The 19,801-nt window shown below is 35.7% G+C and overlaps 1 protein-coding gene and 1 pseudogene across 2 annotated transcripts in view; one reads left to right on the plus strand and one right to left on the minus strand.

Moving 5' to 3' along the window:
• Nucleotides 1-19,801, plus strand: part of Arhgap20 (Rho GTPase activating protein 20) — a 99,065-nt gene that overhangs the window by 47,552 nt on the left and 31,712 nt on the right. Inside the window, exons 4-7 of one of the 2 annotated variants that reach the window (XM_004666431.3) lie at nucleotides 5,253-5,402; nucleotides 15,538-15,579; nucleotides 16,496-16,580; nucleotides 17,915-17,992. In XM_004666431.3, coding sequence (XP_004666488.3) covers nucleotides 5,253-5,402; nucleotides 15,538-15,579; nucleotides 16,496-16,580; nucleotides 17,915-17,992 — 355 coding nt within the window. The remainder of the gene's footprint in view (nucleotides 1-5,252; nucleotides 5,403-15,537; nucleotides 15,580-16,495; nucleotides 16,581-17,914; nucleotides 17,993-19,801) is intronic. The other variant, XM_045145214.1, reaches the window with a different exon arrangement.
• On the minus strand, nucleotides 10,567-12,822 carry LOC105944627 (annotated as a pseudogene).

A 19,801-nucleotide genomic window follows, 5' to 3' on the forward strand; every position in this document is an offset into this window, starting at 1 on the left:
TGGAGCCTCTGTAACTGGTAGTTTGTTTTCTTTGCAGTGAAAAACACCTTTCAGAAGTGGTATGCCATCATTTCTGATCTATGTTGTTGACCTCACAGACCTACCACATCATGGGGTCACAGCGGTATATTAGGAAGTGGATACTATTGGGGGCCATCTTAGAAACTTGGAACCTTAAAGGTTATACTAAAGAGTTTGCATTTTATTTTTCATGGTTTTAGTTAGTTCCATATTTAACTCAAAAAATTTTTAATATTGGGGCTAAAGAAATGGTTCATAGGTTAAGGCTCTTGCCTACAAATCCTAACAGCCTCGGTTCATTTCTCCAGTACCTACATAAAGCCAGATGTACAAAGTGGCTCATGCATCTGAGGTTCCTTTGCAGTGGCAAGAGGCACTGGCATGCCCATTCTCATCCCCCCCCCCTTTCTCCCTGCTGGGTATGATAGTGCACACCTTTAATCTCAGCATTCAGGAGTCTGAGGCAGAAGGATCAATATGAGTTCAAGGCCAACTTGAGACTACATAGTGTATTCCAGGTCATTCTGGGCTAGAGTGAGATCCTACCTCAAAAAGCAAACAAAATTTGTAAAATTTTTGCCTGTAATCTTTATCAGACTCTTATTTTGAACATTTCTTCTCACATAAAGTCACATGTTTTCTTCCTGCATACTACTTTTGAGATGATGCTGTGTCCACTTGAATAAGTCTTATGAAGAGATAAACTGTATCAGTTATTTTAAATGCAACTGTTATTTAAGGGACTTAGTTCATAGATATTATTTTAAGTATTTTATATTTCCATTAGAGATATTTAAAACTGTAAATCCTTTAAGTTATAATCTGTTTTATTCATTGGCATAAACTAAGGACCCTTGAAATACAGTGAGCATAGATAATTGGGGATATATCTATTACTGAATTGTAGTACCCTCAATTGACCTCAGTTTTTCAGGAAATTACTTATAGGTTTTCCTCATAAGTAAACATTTAGTTAATGTTCACACATGCTTTTTAAATATTTTATATTTATTTGTTAATTTATTAGAGAGAGAGAAAATATATGGGTGCGCCAGGATCTCTAGCTACTGCAAACAAACTTCAGATGCATGAGCAACCTTGTGCATCTGACTTACATGGGTACTAAAGAATCTAACTTGGGTCCTTAGGCTTCTCAGACAAGTGCCTTAACCACTAAGCCGTCTTTCCTGCCCCTTGCATGTGCTTTTTTTAAAGAGACGGAGAGAGAATTGGTACGCCAGGGCCTCAGCCACTGCAGTTGAGCTCCAGACCCTTGCACCACCTAGTGCACATGTGTGATATTGTTCTTATGTCATCTTTGTGCATCTGGCTTATGTGGGATCTAGAGAGAGATCAAACATGAGTTCTTAGGCTTTGCAGGCAAGTGCCTTAACCACTAACCCATCGCTCCAGCCCACATATGATTTTCAATATGAAGAAATTTAATTTTTCCTAAAATAAGCAGCTACCAGAAGACATATCTCTCTATAATACCAAACCAATGTCTGTTCTGTCATTTTATTAGAGAAGGATTGGGTAGTAATCTGGATTATTTAACTTATTGAAGTAATCTGAGTCTAGCATTTAATATTTCATACTCAGTACTTAGTCTTAGGTGTGGGAAGGAAGGACATTCCTTAGGTTCACTATGAAATTAACTCATTTTTTTTGCTTCACTTGGAAACTGCTTCTGGTCCTTAAGTTGAACTTATAAAAATAAATTCAAGTGGTCTAAAAAATTGACCAGCTGCCACTGTTATTATATCAAACTAAGAGAACTTTAGTTACACAACAGTAATTAAATGTTTCCTTTTATTTTTTTAAAGTATTGTATTTGGGCTGGAGAGATGACTTGTGATTCAGGCACTTGCCTACAAAGTCTAAAGAACCAGGTTCAGTTTCCCAGTATCCATATCAGCCAGAAACACAAGGTGGTACATGCATCTGAATGTTCATTTGCAGTGGCTGGAGGCCCTGATGCAAACACCTTCTCCCTCCCTCTCTCTCTCTCCTTCCCCCTTTCTCGCTCTCAGATAAATGAAATATTAAAATATTGTATTTGCTGTACTTTGTGCTGAGTGTTGAAGTGTTGTGGGAAATTGTTATGAGTTTTCTGTGTCAAATTAAAGGAAGTATTAAAGCCACATGGAGCCTTTCAGACTACTTTTGATAGTATTAAGAAAATACATAAAGTATTTTTTCCAGTAAAGTCATATCTTTATATTTTTAAAAAATAGGTTGCTTTATAAACATTCAAGCATTTAGAAAGAAGTTACTATTTTCTATATTAATGGCCATATGATAATCACGTGGAACTTACGGCAAAGAAAATATTGTGCTTCCTTCATACCCTCTTAAGTCATTACTGTAGTCCTTGTTTTCCCTTGTTAAATGGTAAACAAAGAGCTCTACTTACATGTAAAAAGTGTTTAACAAAGTTATTAATTATCACTAGAATTACCATTAGATACTGTGAATTATCTCATGACTTCTACATCAAAATATAAATGTGGGAGGGTGAGAAGTTTTCCATAGTATCCTGTGTATTTCATAGGTCACTGGAATTTTTGCAACAGAGTTCAGCAGGTAGTAAAGCAACATATGTCAGTTTTGTGATAATCAAATACATTCACAAACAAAAGAGTGACTTGGGGGCATTGTTGCTTTGTTTTTCCAGCCAATTCACTTTAGACATATACTCAATTTCTACTGGTGGAGTATACTATTGGATATAACATTTGCCAGTGGGGACAGTTTATATTAGATTCTTATTTCCTAGTTTGTGTAGCCTAATATTATTAAAATTAGGGAGGAAAAGGTTAGAAGTATACTATGGTCCTAGGACTATCCAAATTATCATAATGTTTACTGGAATACCCATTTTGAATACTTTCAAGTTAGTTTATCTAGTTTTATGTACATAGATGCTCATGAGATTTTTTTCTTCTCCCCTCCATAATAAGCAAACAGTCCCATCAAAAAGCCTTGGAGTTTTCTGAGAGACAAAAAAATATATATAGAACAAAAATAGAAAAGTTGGGAGAGGGCCTGGAGAGATGGCTTAGTGGTTAAGGTATTTGCCTGCAAAGCTGAATGACCCAGGTTTGTTTCCCAGTACCCATGTAAGCCAGATGCACAAGATGGCTCATGCACCTGGAGTTTGTTTGCAGTGGCTAGAGGCCCTGGTGTGCCCATTCTCTCTCTGTCTCCCTCCCCCCCCCACAAATAAATAAAATGTTTATTTTAAAAAAAGAAAAGTTGAGGGAAACTTCTGAAAAGATATTTCTATCCAAGTGCTTTATAGAAATAGTGGTTTCTAGGAATTTTATGAATGTGTCGCAATTGAAAGCACTAATAAGCTTGGGGGTTGGGGTTCTACTGTCCACCAGTTCAGGTTCTAGTTCTGCTACACAAGCTATTTTGGTGACTGAGTCTTACTATGACTCCACTTTCTTATCTCTAAAATGTTTGCAGGTTAAGCAAAACAATGTATAGTAATGCCTTTGGAACAACTAACATGAGGTAAATATTAGCTACTTTTAACTTGTTTTTAGTATAGGAGAATGAATATTCTTTTACCTTTAGAGAGTTCCTTCTTTTTTTTTTAAATACTTTTTTTTTTTTAATTAGAGAGAGAGGAGAAAAGAGAGAGAGAGGGAACAGGCATGGCAGGGCCTCTACCCACTGCAAACAAACTTCAGATGCATGAGCCCCCTTGTGCATCTGGCTTACATGGGTCCTGGGGAATCAAACCTGGGTCCTTTGGCTTTGCAGGCAAGTGCCTTAACCACTAAGCCATCTCTCCAGCCTAGAGAGTTCCTTCTTTTGGCCACCAGGAATATTTTACATTGTTACTTTTACAGTTGCCATCAAGAAATAAGCTTTTAGCTGGGTCTTATGATGTAGGCCTGCCTGGACTACAGAGTGTGTTCAAAGCCAATCTGGGAAATTTAGACTGTCTCAAAATAAAAACAAAACCAAAGATGTAGCTCAGTGGTAGAGGTTTTGCCAAACATGTGTAAGACCTTAGGTTTAACTACTGAAATAAAGGTTTTACCTGTAATAAGTCTATTTCTCAAAAACTCTAAACATTCATAGCAATAGGATAGGAAATGCTGAAATAAAACACAGAAAGCAACAAGTGTGACACAAGGAACTTTTCTATTCCACTTGAAGTCAGTGCATCCTATAGGAAGTAGAGATTAGGCTTTGAATCTAGATTGGCCTTTGTATACAGTTCATGCAAAATCTTTTTTTTTCCATGTTATTAATTCCAGTTAAGTTTCAACTTAAATATTCCATGAGTTAGAGGGTTCTGGGGGCTACTACTATATGAGGTATCTTTGGTTTCATTGTAGTTTTTATTTACACATATGGTTCAGAAAGCTAGCAAATCCCATTTCCTGGGCATTCTCTTTGTTCTTTATAATGCCTTCTATCTGCTTAAGTCTCAGATTCATCATGATTATTAAATATCAGTTAGGTCAAAATATAAGTTGTTTCCACATCAAAGGTCTAAGGGAGATAAGAGAATGTACCAAAAGGCAATTTTACTGCCAACTTAAAGTAGGCTACTGTCTAGGTCCCCAGATGTGAATGTCAATTGCATTAACCCTACTTTGTTTTTCTTACCTAATTTAGGTTCTGTATTTCAGTTATATTTTTTCAGTTTTTATAATAGTATAATGGAAAATTATTGAAAATATTTAAAAGGAAAATTTAAGATAACCTATGCTTCTAAAGATTGGAAATCCTTTAAACCACTCAGTCGAAAATATGTTCATTTAAATTTCTCTAATTCTGTGATTCTTTTAAGTACATCCTAAAATGATACCTTTGTCAACATCTTATATATCATGTTTTATGTTTTTCCACTGAAATAATTTTAAAAGCAATTTACAAATAATAAATTAGTAGCAGGATATTGGATTTTTTTATCCAAATTTGGAAATTAGACATATAGAGAAATAAAGTAGTCAATTCATGCATGATTGCTGTCATAAATGCAGGAATGAAGAATAAATATTTCTCCAAATGTTTCAAAAGTCATCTAAAAGTTGTCTTGGACTAGGTAACCAACTCTGTTTTCCACTGTGCCAGGGACTGAAGATAGATTAGTGGAAATTAATAGATGATTAGTGGAAATTGTCTGCTTATAATAGATACAGAAGCTTCTGGAAAATTTAAGAAGCAAAATAACAAGAAGTCCTGTTTGATTTTTATCTTTCCAGATACAACAATAACTTTAAGATAAAAAATAAAATTAAATTAACTGATATGTGGACAGCAAGCTGTGTGGATGAAGTGGGAGAAGGTAATACCAATGCCATGAAATCCTTTGTCTTGGGTTGGCCCACAGTGAACTTTGTGGCCACTTTTAGGTAAGAATTACAGCTTGTTTGATATTTACTGGGGTTAGCTCCTAGCATAATGTCTAGGATAAATAGAAAAAAAAATGGCAAAATTTTGATCCCATCTTTTAAAGAAAAATACTTTGTTCAAAAGTCAATACTTCATCTTGAAGTGTAAACACACAGCAAAAATATTTCTGTGCTTTCTTTTCGCCTAAAGTCTTTTGGTTTAAAATGTATGAAAATTAGTGATAAGTTCTGAGAATTGGTGAACTCAGTTTCCTTGGTTTAGCCAGTGATTCTTAAAGGGGCTCTACTGAAATAACTGGAAGGAAAGGTAACTTATGGGAACATGGAAGTGGAATAGAGTGGTCAGTCAAGGACCCTCTTGTAGCAGACAGCTTTAGGTTCACTGGGATGAACTTACAGACCAGGCACAGTTATGGAAGAAGGGATTTATTGAAACTTACAGATCCAGGGGAAGTTCCATAATGGCAGAAGAAGCTGGCCCACTTTACAGGTTCAAGCAGAGAGAGAAAAAGCCACAAGCCACCTATGCTAATACATGTTACCACACTTTTGGAACTCCAGGTTAGGCTGAAGCACTTTGCATATCTTTATACTGGAATTCCAAATCCACCACCACACCTCAGGGCTGGACAGTAGGATCCCTTCAGTGACAACTCCTCCAGCCAGATGGCTACAGATCTAAATAACAAACTTTAATAAAATTCTGAATATACTGGGGCCATTCATTCAAATTATCACATTTAATCTAGGGCCCCTCTGCCTCACACTTCATGTCTAGTTTTGTTTTGCATGTTGAGCCTTTCAAGCATTATCAGTCTTGCTACATCACTAAAATACACCTTCACTGAAGTAATTTTTGTATCCCAATTTTGCTTAAATAATTGGTAGATTTGAATATTGATTCACTTGCAGATCTTTCTAAAGAAGAAGCTTTTTATTATATAGATATATCTGTTAGGTACTGATTTGAAATCTTTATAGATGTAACAATGAAAAGCAAATGTATAATGGTGAAAATTAGTTTTCCAAGACTCATTCTAGGCCAGCATATGGTTGGACAATATATAAATACAAACCATTTGTTCTTTTAGCCTCAGTAAAAATCAGGAAGCACTTACCATTTAACAGTGAATCTACTAAAATTCATATTTTATTTTATTTATTTGAGAGAAAAAAGGCAATGGGGGAGGATGGATATACCAGGCCCTCTAGCCATTGCAAACAAACTCCACACACATGCACCACCTTGTACATCTGGAATGTACTGCGGAATTGAATTGTACCCCAACTCAAGTATTTGTTTTACACTTAGAGAGTTTTCATCACATACACACAAGGCTTTTTATTCCACCCCTCTTCCCACTGCTACCAGAATCATGCATCGTCCTGAAATCAGAAAACTACAACTTCCCAAACAGATAAACATGCCATTAAATTTTTCTATGCATTACTGGCCTATTACAAGAGTTTTAGGAACTCATTTGGGAGAAGCACATTTTTGTATAATTTTGTATCTTTTTCTTCATAACAGATTTCTAAATATATTTCACTTCTTATTGTTTCATCTTCTTGGTAAAAGAAAGTAATTTCAAGTGAAGGGTGAAGACAAAATATGTTTAACCAGACATCTACTGCATTTTAAGAGAAGGAAATATAGGAACATTTTGCCTACTCAAAATAATGATTTAATAAAATTAATAATTTTTAAAACCAGTAACATCACCAGTAATTTTGTGTGGGTATCATATACACCTTAATATAATTTGAAGAGAAAAGCACTTCAATTCTGTATTCCCCCACCAAAAAAAAAAAAAAAAAAGAAACCCAATACCCTAATCTAATCATTAGATAAATATCTGATACATACAAAGTGAGGAAGATTTTAGAGAATGTTTGACCACTACCTCTCAAAACTGTCAAGGTAAATCGCAACAGCAAAGACTGCGAAATTATTATGCCCAGTTCCAGGAGGCATAGTAGCTAAATGGAATGTTTTGTTATGGATTGGCTCCTAGAACAGAAAAAAAGATCATTAATAGAACAACTGGTGAAATCTGAAAAAGTGTCAAGAACTTAGTTGGTAGTAAATACTAATAATGTCAGAGGATAATGCTAGAGGAAACTGAAACTGAATGACATATATACAGGTATGTTCCATGTAACTTTTCTAGAAATGTAAACTTGTTTCAAAATTAAATTTTTTTCTTCAAACATGACTTCTGCTTCTGGTATGATACAGTGTGAAGTTAAATTTAGAGAGGGATAGTTTGGACAACTTTAAAATCTGAATAAAACACAAGTAACAGCAGCTACCTGAGTATCTGGAGAGTCAACAAAAGTTGGGAGATTTCGAAGAGGAATTAACACTTGGAAGAAGGTACCGATACTTAGTGGGTTTCCCATTTTTAAGGCTTTAGCTTAAAGGCAGGCTGCAATCATGTAGGGTGCTGAGTAACTCAAACTCAGAAAACCCTGAAGAGCGAGCAGAGTACAAAGTCTGAGTTGACCATTGGTACTGGACGGCACTGATGGGGAACATCTCACAAAGGAGTATATAGGGAAAGGAAGTTCCACGTTCTTGTTCAAATCTCTAGGTACTCGCTGAGTCCCACAATCAGGGATAGGCTCAAAACAACTAGAAACTAAGTCTGAGGAGGGGAATGTAGCCTACCATAGGTGAGATAGTTTGGTTTGATTCAGCCACATTAGTTTTTTTTTTTCAAAACAAAAGCACTGTTTGAGAAGTTAAAAGAATGAAGTCTCTGAAACAAAGCATACCTGTAACTGTCCAGGATGCAATCTAAGATTCCTTGATATGCAAAGATCAAGATGAGAAGAAAGAGGAAATTGAAATGAGGTAAAAGAAAGAATTGAAAGAAATAATGGTTAATGCTCCCCAAAATTTGATGGATACAAATGTACAGAAACAATAATCGCAGTGAACCCCAAATAGGATAAATAAGAAGAAAATGCACCTTGTCATGTTCTAGACAAACAACTGTTAATCAAAAATATGAGGGAACTTTTTGAAAGCAGCCAGAGGAAAACAATGTATTGCGTACAAGAGAACAACAAATACTATGGAGTTTTCATTTAAAACCATGGATAAATCTAGGGTAAAGTGCTTGCCATGCAAGCATGAGTTCCTGAGTTTGCATCCCAAATATCCACATAAAAGCTGGGTGTTGGGACACATGCCCATAATCTCAGGTCTGAGGAAACAGAAACAGAAGTTTCCCAGGGCTTTTTGGCTAACTAGTCTAGCCAAGTCATTGAGCTCTAGGTTCAGTGAAGATCCTGCCTCAAAAAGTAAGATGGGGCTCTTCTTGGATTTTCATCTGTCTTGAAGCTTAAAGCTGCAGGACCCTGCTCTGGATAGGTCTCTCCTCATGGCACCCAGCCCAGTAAGCTGAGCTGGGATATGGGCAAGGGACCTTTCCTCTCATAAGAGCTATCTACCTCTCCCTGCCTTATACATAGCAGGAGTACTCTAGACTTCCTTCTCTTTCCTCCTCTTAATCTAATAAAGTCTCTCTAAACCTTGGTAAACTGGGCGTGGTGTCGCATGCCTTTAATCCCAGCACTCGGGAGGCAGAGGTAGGAGGATCGCTGTGAGTTCAAGGCCATCCTGAGAATACAAAGTGAATTTCAGGTCAGCCTAGACTAGGATGAGACCCTACCTCAAAAAACCAAAAAAATAAAAATAAAAAAGTAAGGTAGACACTCCATCTTCACCAGCATTTGTTGACATTTTTTTTTTTCTTAATGGTAGCCTTACTGACTGGGGTGAGATGGTATCTCAATATTATTTTAATTTGCATTCCCTAATGGCTATTGATGTTAAACATTTTCTCATAAGTTTATTGGCAACTTGTAGTTCATCTTTTGAGAACTGTCTATTCATTTCATAAGCCTATTTATTGATTGGATTGTTTATGGGGTTTTGGTTATTTAGTTTTTTTGAGTTCTTGGTGTATTATATATTTAAATTCTCTGTCAAATGTATAGCTGGCAAAGATTCTCTTCTATTTAATTTTGTAGGCTGTCTTTTTGCTTACTTTTTTCCTTACTGTGCAGAAGCCTTTTAATTTCATCAATTCTGGAATTTATTTCCCAAGTCATTGGAATCTTTTTCAGAAAGATCTTACCTATACTGCTACTTGTTAGTGTTTTCTTCGAACAGGTTTTGCCTTTCAGGTCTTACACTGAAGTCTTTATACATGTGACTTAAGATTTTTACAAATAAAAAGATATAACTCTCATTACATTCTTCTGTATATAGATATCCAGTTTTCTATCATCATTGTTGAAGAGGTTGCCATTTCTCCATCTATGTTTTCATCAGAAATCTTATAGTTATTTTCATTGAATTCTGTGTCCTGTATTCTGTCAATCTGTATGTCTGTTTTTGTACCAGTACCATGCTGTGTTTGTTACTATGGCTCTGTGATATAACTTAAGATCAGATGTTGTGATGCCAATAGCATTATTCTTATGGCTCAGAGTTTCTTTGGCTAGCTGAGGTATTTTGTTTCTCAATGTGAATTTTACAATTTCTTTTTTTTTTTCCTGGTTTAATAAGGACTGTTTATTTTGAGAAAAAAAGGTCCCAAACATCAAGATGTTCACAAAATAACCCACAGTATCAACTTTAGAAAACAAGTATTAAGACTATTACACTATTTTTCTAAAGGATGCCTTTGACATGCCAACTCTCATTCACAAAAATACATTGTTACATATGTGTTGAATACTCAACCCCAGAGTACATGGGGAAGGTCACACATGTACTGCTAACTCAAAGATGCTGTGATGCTATAAGTAAATGAGAATGCTTTTGCAGTCAGGGAAGCAACTATTGAAACCATGTATGAATGGAAGAACTGTACTCCCTGCATAACAAGAGATTATTTTGGAGACAGTTGATAAAAACCATACATTTTTTATTGTTAAGTCATAAAGAGGTATCAAAATCAAAAATTACAGGGTAAGACTTAACACAACTACTTCGAGCGTCAAAGGAAGTGAAAATGGAACTTGGCATTGGGCAGTATAGTATGAATTAATGAACGTGGGCAGGACAAGGTAAGGGAGAACAACAGTGAAAATGTGCTGAAGATTCTAGGGGAGTGAATCTGGTGTAATTTTGATCTTGGACAAACGCCTAGGTAAAGACACAATTGGTAAGATTTCTAAAGCTTGAAGAGTCATCCTCGCCGTTGGCGCTGTCTCTGTCATCCTCTCCTTCCTCAGCCTCTGTTTCATCATCTTTGGTCAATTCCAGCTGGTCTTCTCCCCGATCTTCATTATCATCATCATCCAGAAAGATCTCCCTCTTCAGCAGAGTCGTCTGCACCCGCCTCAGACCATCTTCACTTTAGTCTCATCTTTCTTCACAGAGGTACTAGTTTGCTCCTCTTCAGTCTTTTCATTCTTTACCTCTACTGGGGTTGATAAGGACAAGTCTGCTTGTTTGCTCTGTTCCTTTTCTATTTTTTCCAAGCTTTCCAGTAGAGAATCCACTTTTTGTTTTATCTGGGTAAATTCCTTCTTAATGGCTTGAAGGTCATCTCCTTTTTACTTTCAAGACTTAGAAGATGATCCTCGCTGTCCACTCTTAGAATTAAAGCCACTTTTGCCCCTTTGTGAAGTGTTTCCAGATACCCGCTGGCGTTTAGAGGGTACCACAGCACGAGCAATAGGAGGAGGTGGAACACGTGCTGGATAACTGTACATCCTGTCATAATAATCACACTGAAAGTCATAATCCCAGTCAAAGGAGGAGCCGTACATCTCCGCTGCAGATCGTTTCACACCTGCTTTTCCTCGGTTCACTTTTGGCTCTGCAGCCAGATTAATATCTAAAACCTGGCCAGCAATCATTCTCCCATCCTCTCCTGCCACAGCAGCTCGGGCATTTCTCTCATTAACATACTGGACAAAGGCAAAGCCCTTATGAACAGAGCAGCCAACAATTTTGCCATATTTTGAGAAGATGGCCTCCACATCAGACTTCTTGACCACAAGAGTGTTGAGATTCCCAGTGAATACACGGGAATTCATAGAGCAAGGATCTGTCTTGTTGGTAACATTGCTAGCCATTTTCTTTGAAGTTAAGGTTCTTCACAAAGCTGAAAAACATCACCCAGGAAAGGTGTGCATCTCTTCCGAAGGCCCTCCTGGCTCCAGGTCATCCTGGCTGATGCTGCTCCAGGCTGGACATCCATGTTGCTGAGGCTTGTGGTTTGTGAGGGGTAGTGTACAGGAAAAACAGGATGGGATTCAAGGTAAACAAGAGGAAGATGGCTTTCTGGGGAAATGCCATCACCATTCTAGGTGTTAAGTAGTACCACACACATTTTATTGCAGGACAGTTTAAAAATTTAACAAATGAAAGATTAAAAATAAAAAAACAAAAATTAAAAAATTAAAAATACAGAAGTCCAGAGATGCTCTAAAACAGTTAAGTTAAAGATCAGGAAAAATAAGGTCATAGACTTAACAGCCAGTAAAATTATTTCCAGTTTGGGGAAGGGGTTGAGGGCAAGGGTGGGGTTGGGAGAGAAAAGGTTTATATGATTGATCAATCTACTTAAAAATGCCAACGCCTTCACTTTCTCTCCCAAGATACAAAACTCCAAAGTCAAAACAGGAGGCCGAAGAAATTCTTAACATTCAGAAAAACTCTTTTAATCGGGTTAAAAATCATCATTTATCATCATCATCATCACCACCATAAGTATAATAATAACTAGTAACAACAATAAAAAGCAAATCAGCGGAAAGTCAGGAAAAATGTTTAAAAAAAATTACAATAACTTACTGTAGCTGAAGATCAAAAAAATCTCACTGTAAAAAAACAAAAATAAAAATAGGCCAGATTAGAAAAACTGGAGGTGCAAAAATGTTAAGTCAGTAATGTTCATTTCTTTTTTTTTCCTTTTCCAAAAGCAGTTTCAACAAAAACCGCAAGGGTAATGATCTCAATAAATAGCAGACAAGCAAAGCCCTTTCCACATCAATTAATCTTAAAAATACACGAGGAAGTAGAGAGGTCAGTTTATGAGGCTCCTCTAACCTAACTGCTGCAGAAAAAAATAGAAATTTAAAAATTACGTCTTAAATCCAGGTCCCGTTTCTTTTTTGGAAACAATTTAAAAAAACACCTGTACATTTGCTGTAGTGCACACCAAGTTGCATCACCATGTTTAAAATGTCTATAAAATCAGTTTTGGAATGGGAATGTGTGTGTTCTGGAAGGGTGGAGAAGGGAAGTTAAAAATCAAAGCTGAGCTCCAGTGAGTAAGGATGGGGTTCGCCTTGCTGCCCAGAGTGAAGGAGATGAGATTCGACCCTGAGTCTCCTACTCGGGAGTCCTATGTGAAGAGACTGGGCAGGCCAGAGACGCGCACACAACCGTCCTGACTTCGTCTCTTCACAAAAATGGAATTTTACAATTTCTTAATAGGTATATGAATAAAACCATTGAAATTAAAAATAAGGTGGAGGGTGATGGAGTAAGACAGGTGATGTCCACTTCTTGTCTCTGATGCACACACACACAAAGTAAAGCTATGGAGCTCAAAAAAACTTCAAAATAAATAAAGAATAAAATTCTTAAGTATTAATATTTTTACTGTCTTTTAAAAGATACATTTATGAAACCATGAGATCACCATTGGCTTTAGAATATAGTATTTGTATCCCATAATCATATCTGGGATTATGAATTACCAAGGAAAAAGAAGTTGTGAATTCTTAACATTGAACAGGGTAAAAGGCAAAACACAGTAAGATTACTGTGGTGGTTTGATTCAGGTGTCCCCCATAAACTTAGGTGTTCTGAATGCTAAGTTCCCAGCTGATGGAGATTTGAGAATTAACACCTCTTAGAGACAGTGTATTTTGGGGGGTGGGCTTAGGGGTATTGTAACCAGTTTTCACTTGCCATTGTTTGGCACACTCTCCTGTTGCTATTGTCCACCTTATGTTGGCCAGGGGGTGATGTCCACCCTCTGCTCATGCCATCATATTCCCCAGCCATCATGAAGCTTCCTCTTAAGTCTGTAAGACAAAATAAATCCTTTTTTTCCCCAAAAGCTGCTCTTTCTCTTGGGTGATTTCTGCCGGCAATGCAAACCTGACTGCAACAATTACCCAAATCAATCTCAATAAACTATCACATGCACAATCAAACAACTTATTCAAACAATAAACATTATATATAAGAATAATCTAAAATTACCTAAACTGATATGGATAAATTTTAAAAACATAATATTGAATGAAAGAAGTCACATGTAAAATAGTGTATACAGTATGGCTATATTTACATATATCTCCAAACATAAGAGTTGTAACTTTCTTTTCCTATTGGAAAGCAGTATAATGAGAAGTGGTGTCCAAAAAGAAGCACAAAGCCAGCTTTCCAAGATGATTTTCTGTTTCATAATCTCAGTGTGGACTGCACAGGGATAGACAATTTGTAAAAATTGTTAAAGTTATACACTGAAAGTGTTTATGCCAATTAAAAGCTCAAGAACATATAAAATATCTTAAAGGAACAATTTATCCAATTTATTTTTTTTTGGAAAAAGTTAATGGGTCAAAAGGAACTATTTTTTCAACACAGATTATTTTTCTAAATCAGTATTTGATACAATTGGATCTAGAAAATGGGTTCTAAAATAACAGAATACACCAAAATGTCACAAGGAATTGTCAAATATGGAAATTATATGATAAGATACAAAGATAAATAACATGCTTTTTTGATTTCCAAACCTTGAATATGTTATAGAAAAATAAGCAAGAAAGTTAAAACAAATTACAAATATTTACTAAGCATTTTCCTCAAACAAGTTAATGATTTCAACTTCTCTAAAGAGGTTGAGAATATGATTTGAGGGGCTGGAGTGTGGCTTGATAAATGCTTGCCACTCAAGTGTGAGAACATAAGTGCAAATCCCCAGTACCCACATACATGCCAAGTGGGCATGCTGGCTAGTGCTTAAAAGGCAGAGAGGGGTCCTCCAGAGCAAACTGGCTAGCTGAATGAGCTGAATCAGTGAGCTCTGGGCTTATATAAAAGATCTTGTCTCAGTAAATAAAGTGGAGAGTAGTTAAAGAAGACATTCAACATCAATGAAAAAAAAAAAAAAAAACAAAACAGGGCATGGTGGCACATACCTTTAATCCCAGCACTCACTGAGACTACAGTGTGTGGAGTGAGTTCCAGGTCAGCCTGGGCTAGAGGAAGAACCTACCTCAAAAAATAAAATTGAATGTATTTGTGACAAGTGGATCATATTAATCTGGAGGTTGTAGTAATTAAAAATTACTTAAAAATGTTTCTATGAATAATATACCAAATCATAATTTTTCCTGTGTATATAAAAACTGTTAATTTTCTAGGAAGTAGAATGATATGTGGACTGAGAAATTTCTGTACATGTGTAAAAATTCTTTCATCTCAGTAGTAAATACACTTTCTATATGTATAAGACTTGAAACTGAAAAAAAAACACTTAGAATAATCAAAGCAATTTTACATGTATGAAAACAGACTTCGGTTAAGTGATTTACCCATGATTATCTAGTTTGTATGCAATTTCAAAAGCTTATGTTTGGATTCTAAATCAAATGTTCTTTTCAGTAAAAGAGCTACCTCCTCCTGATACAATACTACTTGTGAAAGAGCAGTAAAGTTTCAAAATGGGTCTGTCTTGGCTACATCTGAGAACTATATTTGACTCTAGTTTTTCCTAAGAGGCTAAAAATGCCAACATATCCAATGTACAATTATATAAGATTGCATCATGCATGCATGACTACATTAATAATAGCAGGCAATTGATATAGTCATGTAGGTTGGCAGTCTTAAAATGTTGACATATATTTATTTTTGGCACGTGTGTGTGCGCGCATGCACACACTGGTGTGAGTACTGACAATGACTACTGTGTGCATGTGAAGGGCAAAGGATAACTTTTGGGTGTTGGTCCTCTCCTTCCATCTAAATTAAAGCAGGATCTCTTATTCACCGTTCACTCTGTTCTCCTTTCTTGCTGTATCACAACTTCTGGTAGAAATATCTATGTTTTAATTTTTTCTTTTTTATTTTCTTTGATTGTAGTTCTCCAGAACAAAAGGACAAATGGCTGTCTCTGCTTCAGAGGTATTTTTTTACTGCACTTGTTTTTAATCCTTTTAGTATTCACCTATGGTTAAACAAATTTAAACCTTTTACTGCAGATATGTGCCCCAAGCTACTCTGCTTTTTAATAAAAGTTACTTATTTATGTTCAAAATAAAGTGTTGTTTAGATTGTACATCAGCTAATACTAGATAATGTTCTCTTACTACAAGTATTTCTTCTTTCTAGGAAGGAGAACATTGAGGTCTAGTTAGCTCATTTTAGAAAGAAGGTAGTCACTGATTTCATCCACCTCTTTCTGTTGTCTCCAAGCAAACAATTGGTGCTAACAGCTTTTTGAGTGTTTTAAGTTTCAGTAAATGAAGAACTTTCTGTAGAGCACCTCAGAAATGAATTATCATCCAAACAGTGACTATATAGACTAAAATGGTCAACTTAGGCCCATCATTTGGGCCCATAGTCCTTCCCACCTTTCTTTCTTTTCTGCTTCCCTATACAGTGGAATAATCAAGATTTATACTCTATTTATGAGATAAGTGAGAAGTCAAAGGTCATTTCTCTGGGTTGACCCAGTAAAATATTTTATTTGGTTAAGTACTTATCATCAAGGTGCCTGTCCAGAGAAGGCAGGAAGACTTAGGGTTAAACCATCACTCAGAGGCACTTTAACCAAATTGTGCTTCTCAAACCTTATTTGATCAAGATGTCCCATTTTTTTTTACACATGCCTAATGTCCTTTAAAAAAAAAACAAAAAAACTCTTTCAACCCATAATGTAATCTGACTTTGCTGAGTCTTTCGTGTGTCTTTAAAAAAAAAACAAATAACATATAAGTGTATTAAGAGTAATATCAAAATAAGTTGATTTTTTTAACAAAGCCATTAGTGAATTAGATCTGACTCAGTGTTGTTTTGGGTTGTTGTTGCATTTGATTAGATACATCAATCTAGAGAAAGAGAAGGACTTCCCGAAGAGCATTCCCCTCAAAATCTTCGCCAAGGACATTGGGAATTGTGCCTATGTAAGTGTTTCTAAGTCAGAAAATTAAATTCTAGGTCCCCGCATAAAATAAGAAAACATCATGGATAAAAAAAGAGACAGATAGGCAGATTGTGCATGTGCTATGACAGGCAGGGATTTAGAAATTCCACAGGGGGACATGCATTTCCTAGATGTATCATTGTATGTATGAAAAGCAAACCCTAACAAGAATGAAGCAAGAAAAAATGTATATTAAGTACAGTATTTAATATTAACCCTTGAAAAGGATATTGTTGGTCATATGTCTCTTTATTCTCAATGCCATATTTCTCTAGATTGTTTCAATAACAGCTGTATAAATTTGTACTAAAGTCATAAGGAGGAATTTCTTATTAGTAGTATTAAGTCATTTTTCCCAACTTGTCACTTCTTTGGTCATGTGCTTTGGAAAAGTTATTCATTCTTTAAGCTTTTAGACATTAAATTCCTCACATTAAAAAATTGTTGATCCAAAAGAGAGAACATTATTAAGAGGCCAGCATATTCTATCTCACAGTGCCTATAGTATTGTCCAGTAAAGTTTTTAGCCTCAGTTATATGTAATTTGTTGACTGAAATTATAGTATAAGAGCAAAAATGTTATCAATAATGAATAAGATAGAAAAATACTTTTGTGATTCCATACCTCACAGGAGCTCTAAGTCACATAATAGTTCTGTGTGAGTACAAAACTATGTGGATAAAATAATTATTTGATTTAGTCAAAAGGAAAAGCTACACAAGTATTCTGACTACCTTCTGAATGTCACATCTTACTGCTTAAAGGAAATCCTCAAATTTTTATGGTAAGAGACTATAGAAGTCTCCTGGAGCAACACAGAAAAAATAAAATAAAATAAAACATTGTGTGGTTTTGCCTGCTTTTATTCAGTTTGGGGGCAGTTGTTCACATTAAGGACTTTTAGGAAAATTCTAGTTTTTGTGTATGGGAAGTCTATGCTTCACAAGGAACGAATGCTGTAGTCAGGTTGGGGTGGTCTGTTTCTTGCAGGCACATCATGGACAAGCAAAAAAAAAAGTGGCCCATTCCATTTTCTTCCCTAACATAGATTCAGTATCAGAGTCTAGCTCATGGAGCCATGCTTCCAGAAAGAGTGATTCTCCAATTAGGAGTGCATGGGTGGGAAGTAGTTATCCTTGTAAATAAGTGTGATATAATTGAATCTAGAAAATGGGTTCTAAAATAACAGAATACACCAAAATGTAACAAGGAATTTTAAATATGGAAATTGTATAAGATACAAAGACAATAATTTGTTCATCATTTTTAAATTCCTTATTTATGTGTGTATTTTTATTTCTTTTTTTCTACAGTTTAAAACTATAACAGTAATGAATTCAGATACAGCGAGTGAAGTTATCAGCATGTCATTACAAATGTTAGGGATAACTGTAAGTTACTCTGCTAGATTTTTGTTCTCTTTATATATAAGACATGATCTCACTTTGTAGGCCAGGCAGGCCTTGAACTTGTGATCTTCTTGCTTCTATCTCTTAAATATTCTTTATTATAAACAAACTTTATTCTTTAGAGTCAACATAATTTAGATGTAAATATTATCCCTCCCATCATATGGTAACTGATTATTAGATATATCAGAGTTATATTTTGCCCCCAAATGTAGAAAACAAAGATAGGCTATGTAGAATTTTTATGTAAAGAATGCTGAGCGAAAAGCCACCTTGGTGGGTCACAGGTCCTGAGGATGAGATGGCTTTAAATTCTGTTCTGTACTTGAAGAGCTTTAGTGTCCAAATCCTGCTCCTTTCTATTTTCTTTTTATCTCTGCCTCTTTCGTTTTCTGGGGCAGAGGTGAGTTGTTGAAATTTTATTAGTAGAAGAGAAGTAAATGAGATCAGAGAAAGAAAACTTTTCTTTTATTGCCTCACTATTAGCATGACACATGGTATTTTTCTCAAAGGAGGGAACTTTTAGAAAGATGTATACTAAGGAAAGAATGTGAATAGAATTATTTATTTGGTGAGATTATTATTAAAAATATTTATGGGACATTAATATTTAAGACATGTATTGATTATATATAAATTTGCTCTTATGCAATGCTCTACTAAACCCATAAGAACTCAGAAAAAAACACAATTTGGAATAAGAAATCTGTTTAATAAAAGTTTAGAAATTATTTGTTAAATTTTGTATGCATTAGGTAAAAGCAGCTACCTGAGCATTGATTTTTAACCTATATAAACATGTCTTAGATGAGAGTGTGTCATTAGGGCTAGGAAGGAAGATTCACTGTCTTATCAGCTTCTCACTTAAAGTTTTCAATCATCTCAGACTAAAACATATAATTAGTAATTGAAGCTAATGGCTCATTGTCGTAAGGGACTTTTACAGTGTTTTTGACACTGTCCTAAATATGTTTGTCAGATTGTTCCTCCTCTTTAGACAGGATAAGGAGGACATGACAATTTTTGTGTATATGAACATGTGGCAGCAAGCAAACTGTGAGGCATTCACTACAGCCAAGACCCTTCATTATAATTACAGAACCATGGTTTTTAATTAAAGCTAAATGCAAGAATATGAAATACTTCCAATATGAATATTCTACCCTAGACTATTATATCTTTATGTAAAGCAGTTTGTCCCTCTTAGAGAATTTGGCAAAATCTGTATAATTTAGTGTAGTGGTTCTTCAAGTAAGATTTATTATATTGCTAGATTATAATTCTGCTATGGAGCAGTTTTGTTGTTTTCCATGACTGGCCTTATTTTCTGGGTAGAATTCTTATCCTTTTCTGTATCCAGAGTGGGCTTGCCCAAACTGAGGCCAGCACAGACTGTCCCCACAGGCTTTCTCCCTTTGGTCAATCTCCTAGTCAGAATGGCTGAGCTAAAGCTTTGTTGACTCTCCAGATAACAAGGCTATCTTTGCAGGGGCCTGTTGAAGGTTGAGTCCAGTACTCTTTGAGAACTCCAGACCCACAAAACTTAGGATAAGCTGTTTATAATCAGAAAGTTTCATTTTCCTTTCCAGCAGAACTTTGTAGCAACTTCACATTTTGCGGTTCTTAATGGTAGGGAGGGTCTGATTCCACTGTAACCTGTGGATCCACTGCCAGTACTTGGGAAGTCAAGGGAGTACGAGTCATAAGCAGGTGTCAGCACAGCCATGCAAAAATAACCCCATGTGCTTAGTAGTAACATTTACCATGGTCTCCAGGCTTTTCTTGTATAAT

The sequence above is a fragment of the Jaculus jaculus genome, chromosome 3 (genome assembly GCF_020740685.1).
Source record: "Jaculus jaculus isolate mJacJac1 chromosome 3, mJacJac1.mat.Y.cur, whole genome shotgun sequence".
Classification (NCBI taxonomy): domain Eukaryota; kingdom Metazoa; phylum Chordata; class Mammalia; order Rodentia; family Dipodidae; genus Jaculus; species Jaculus jaculus.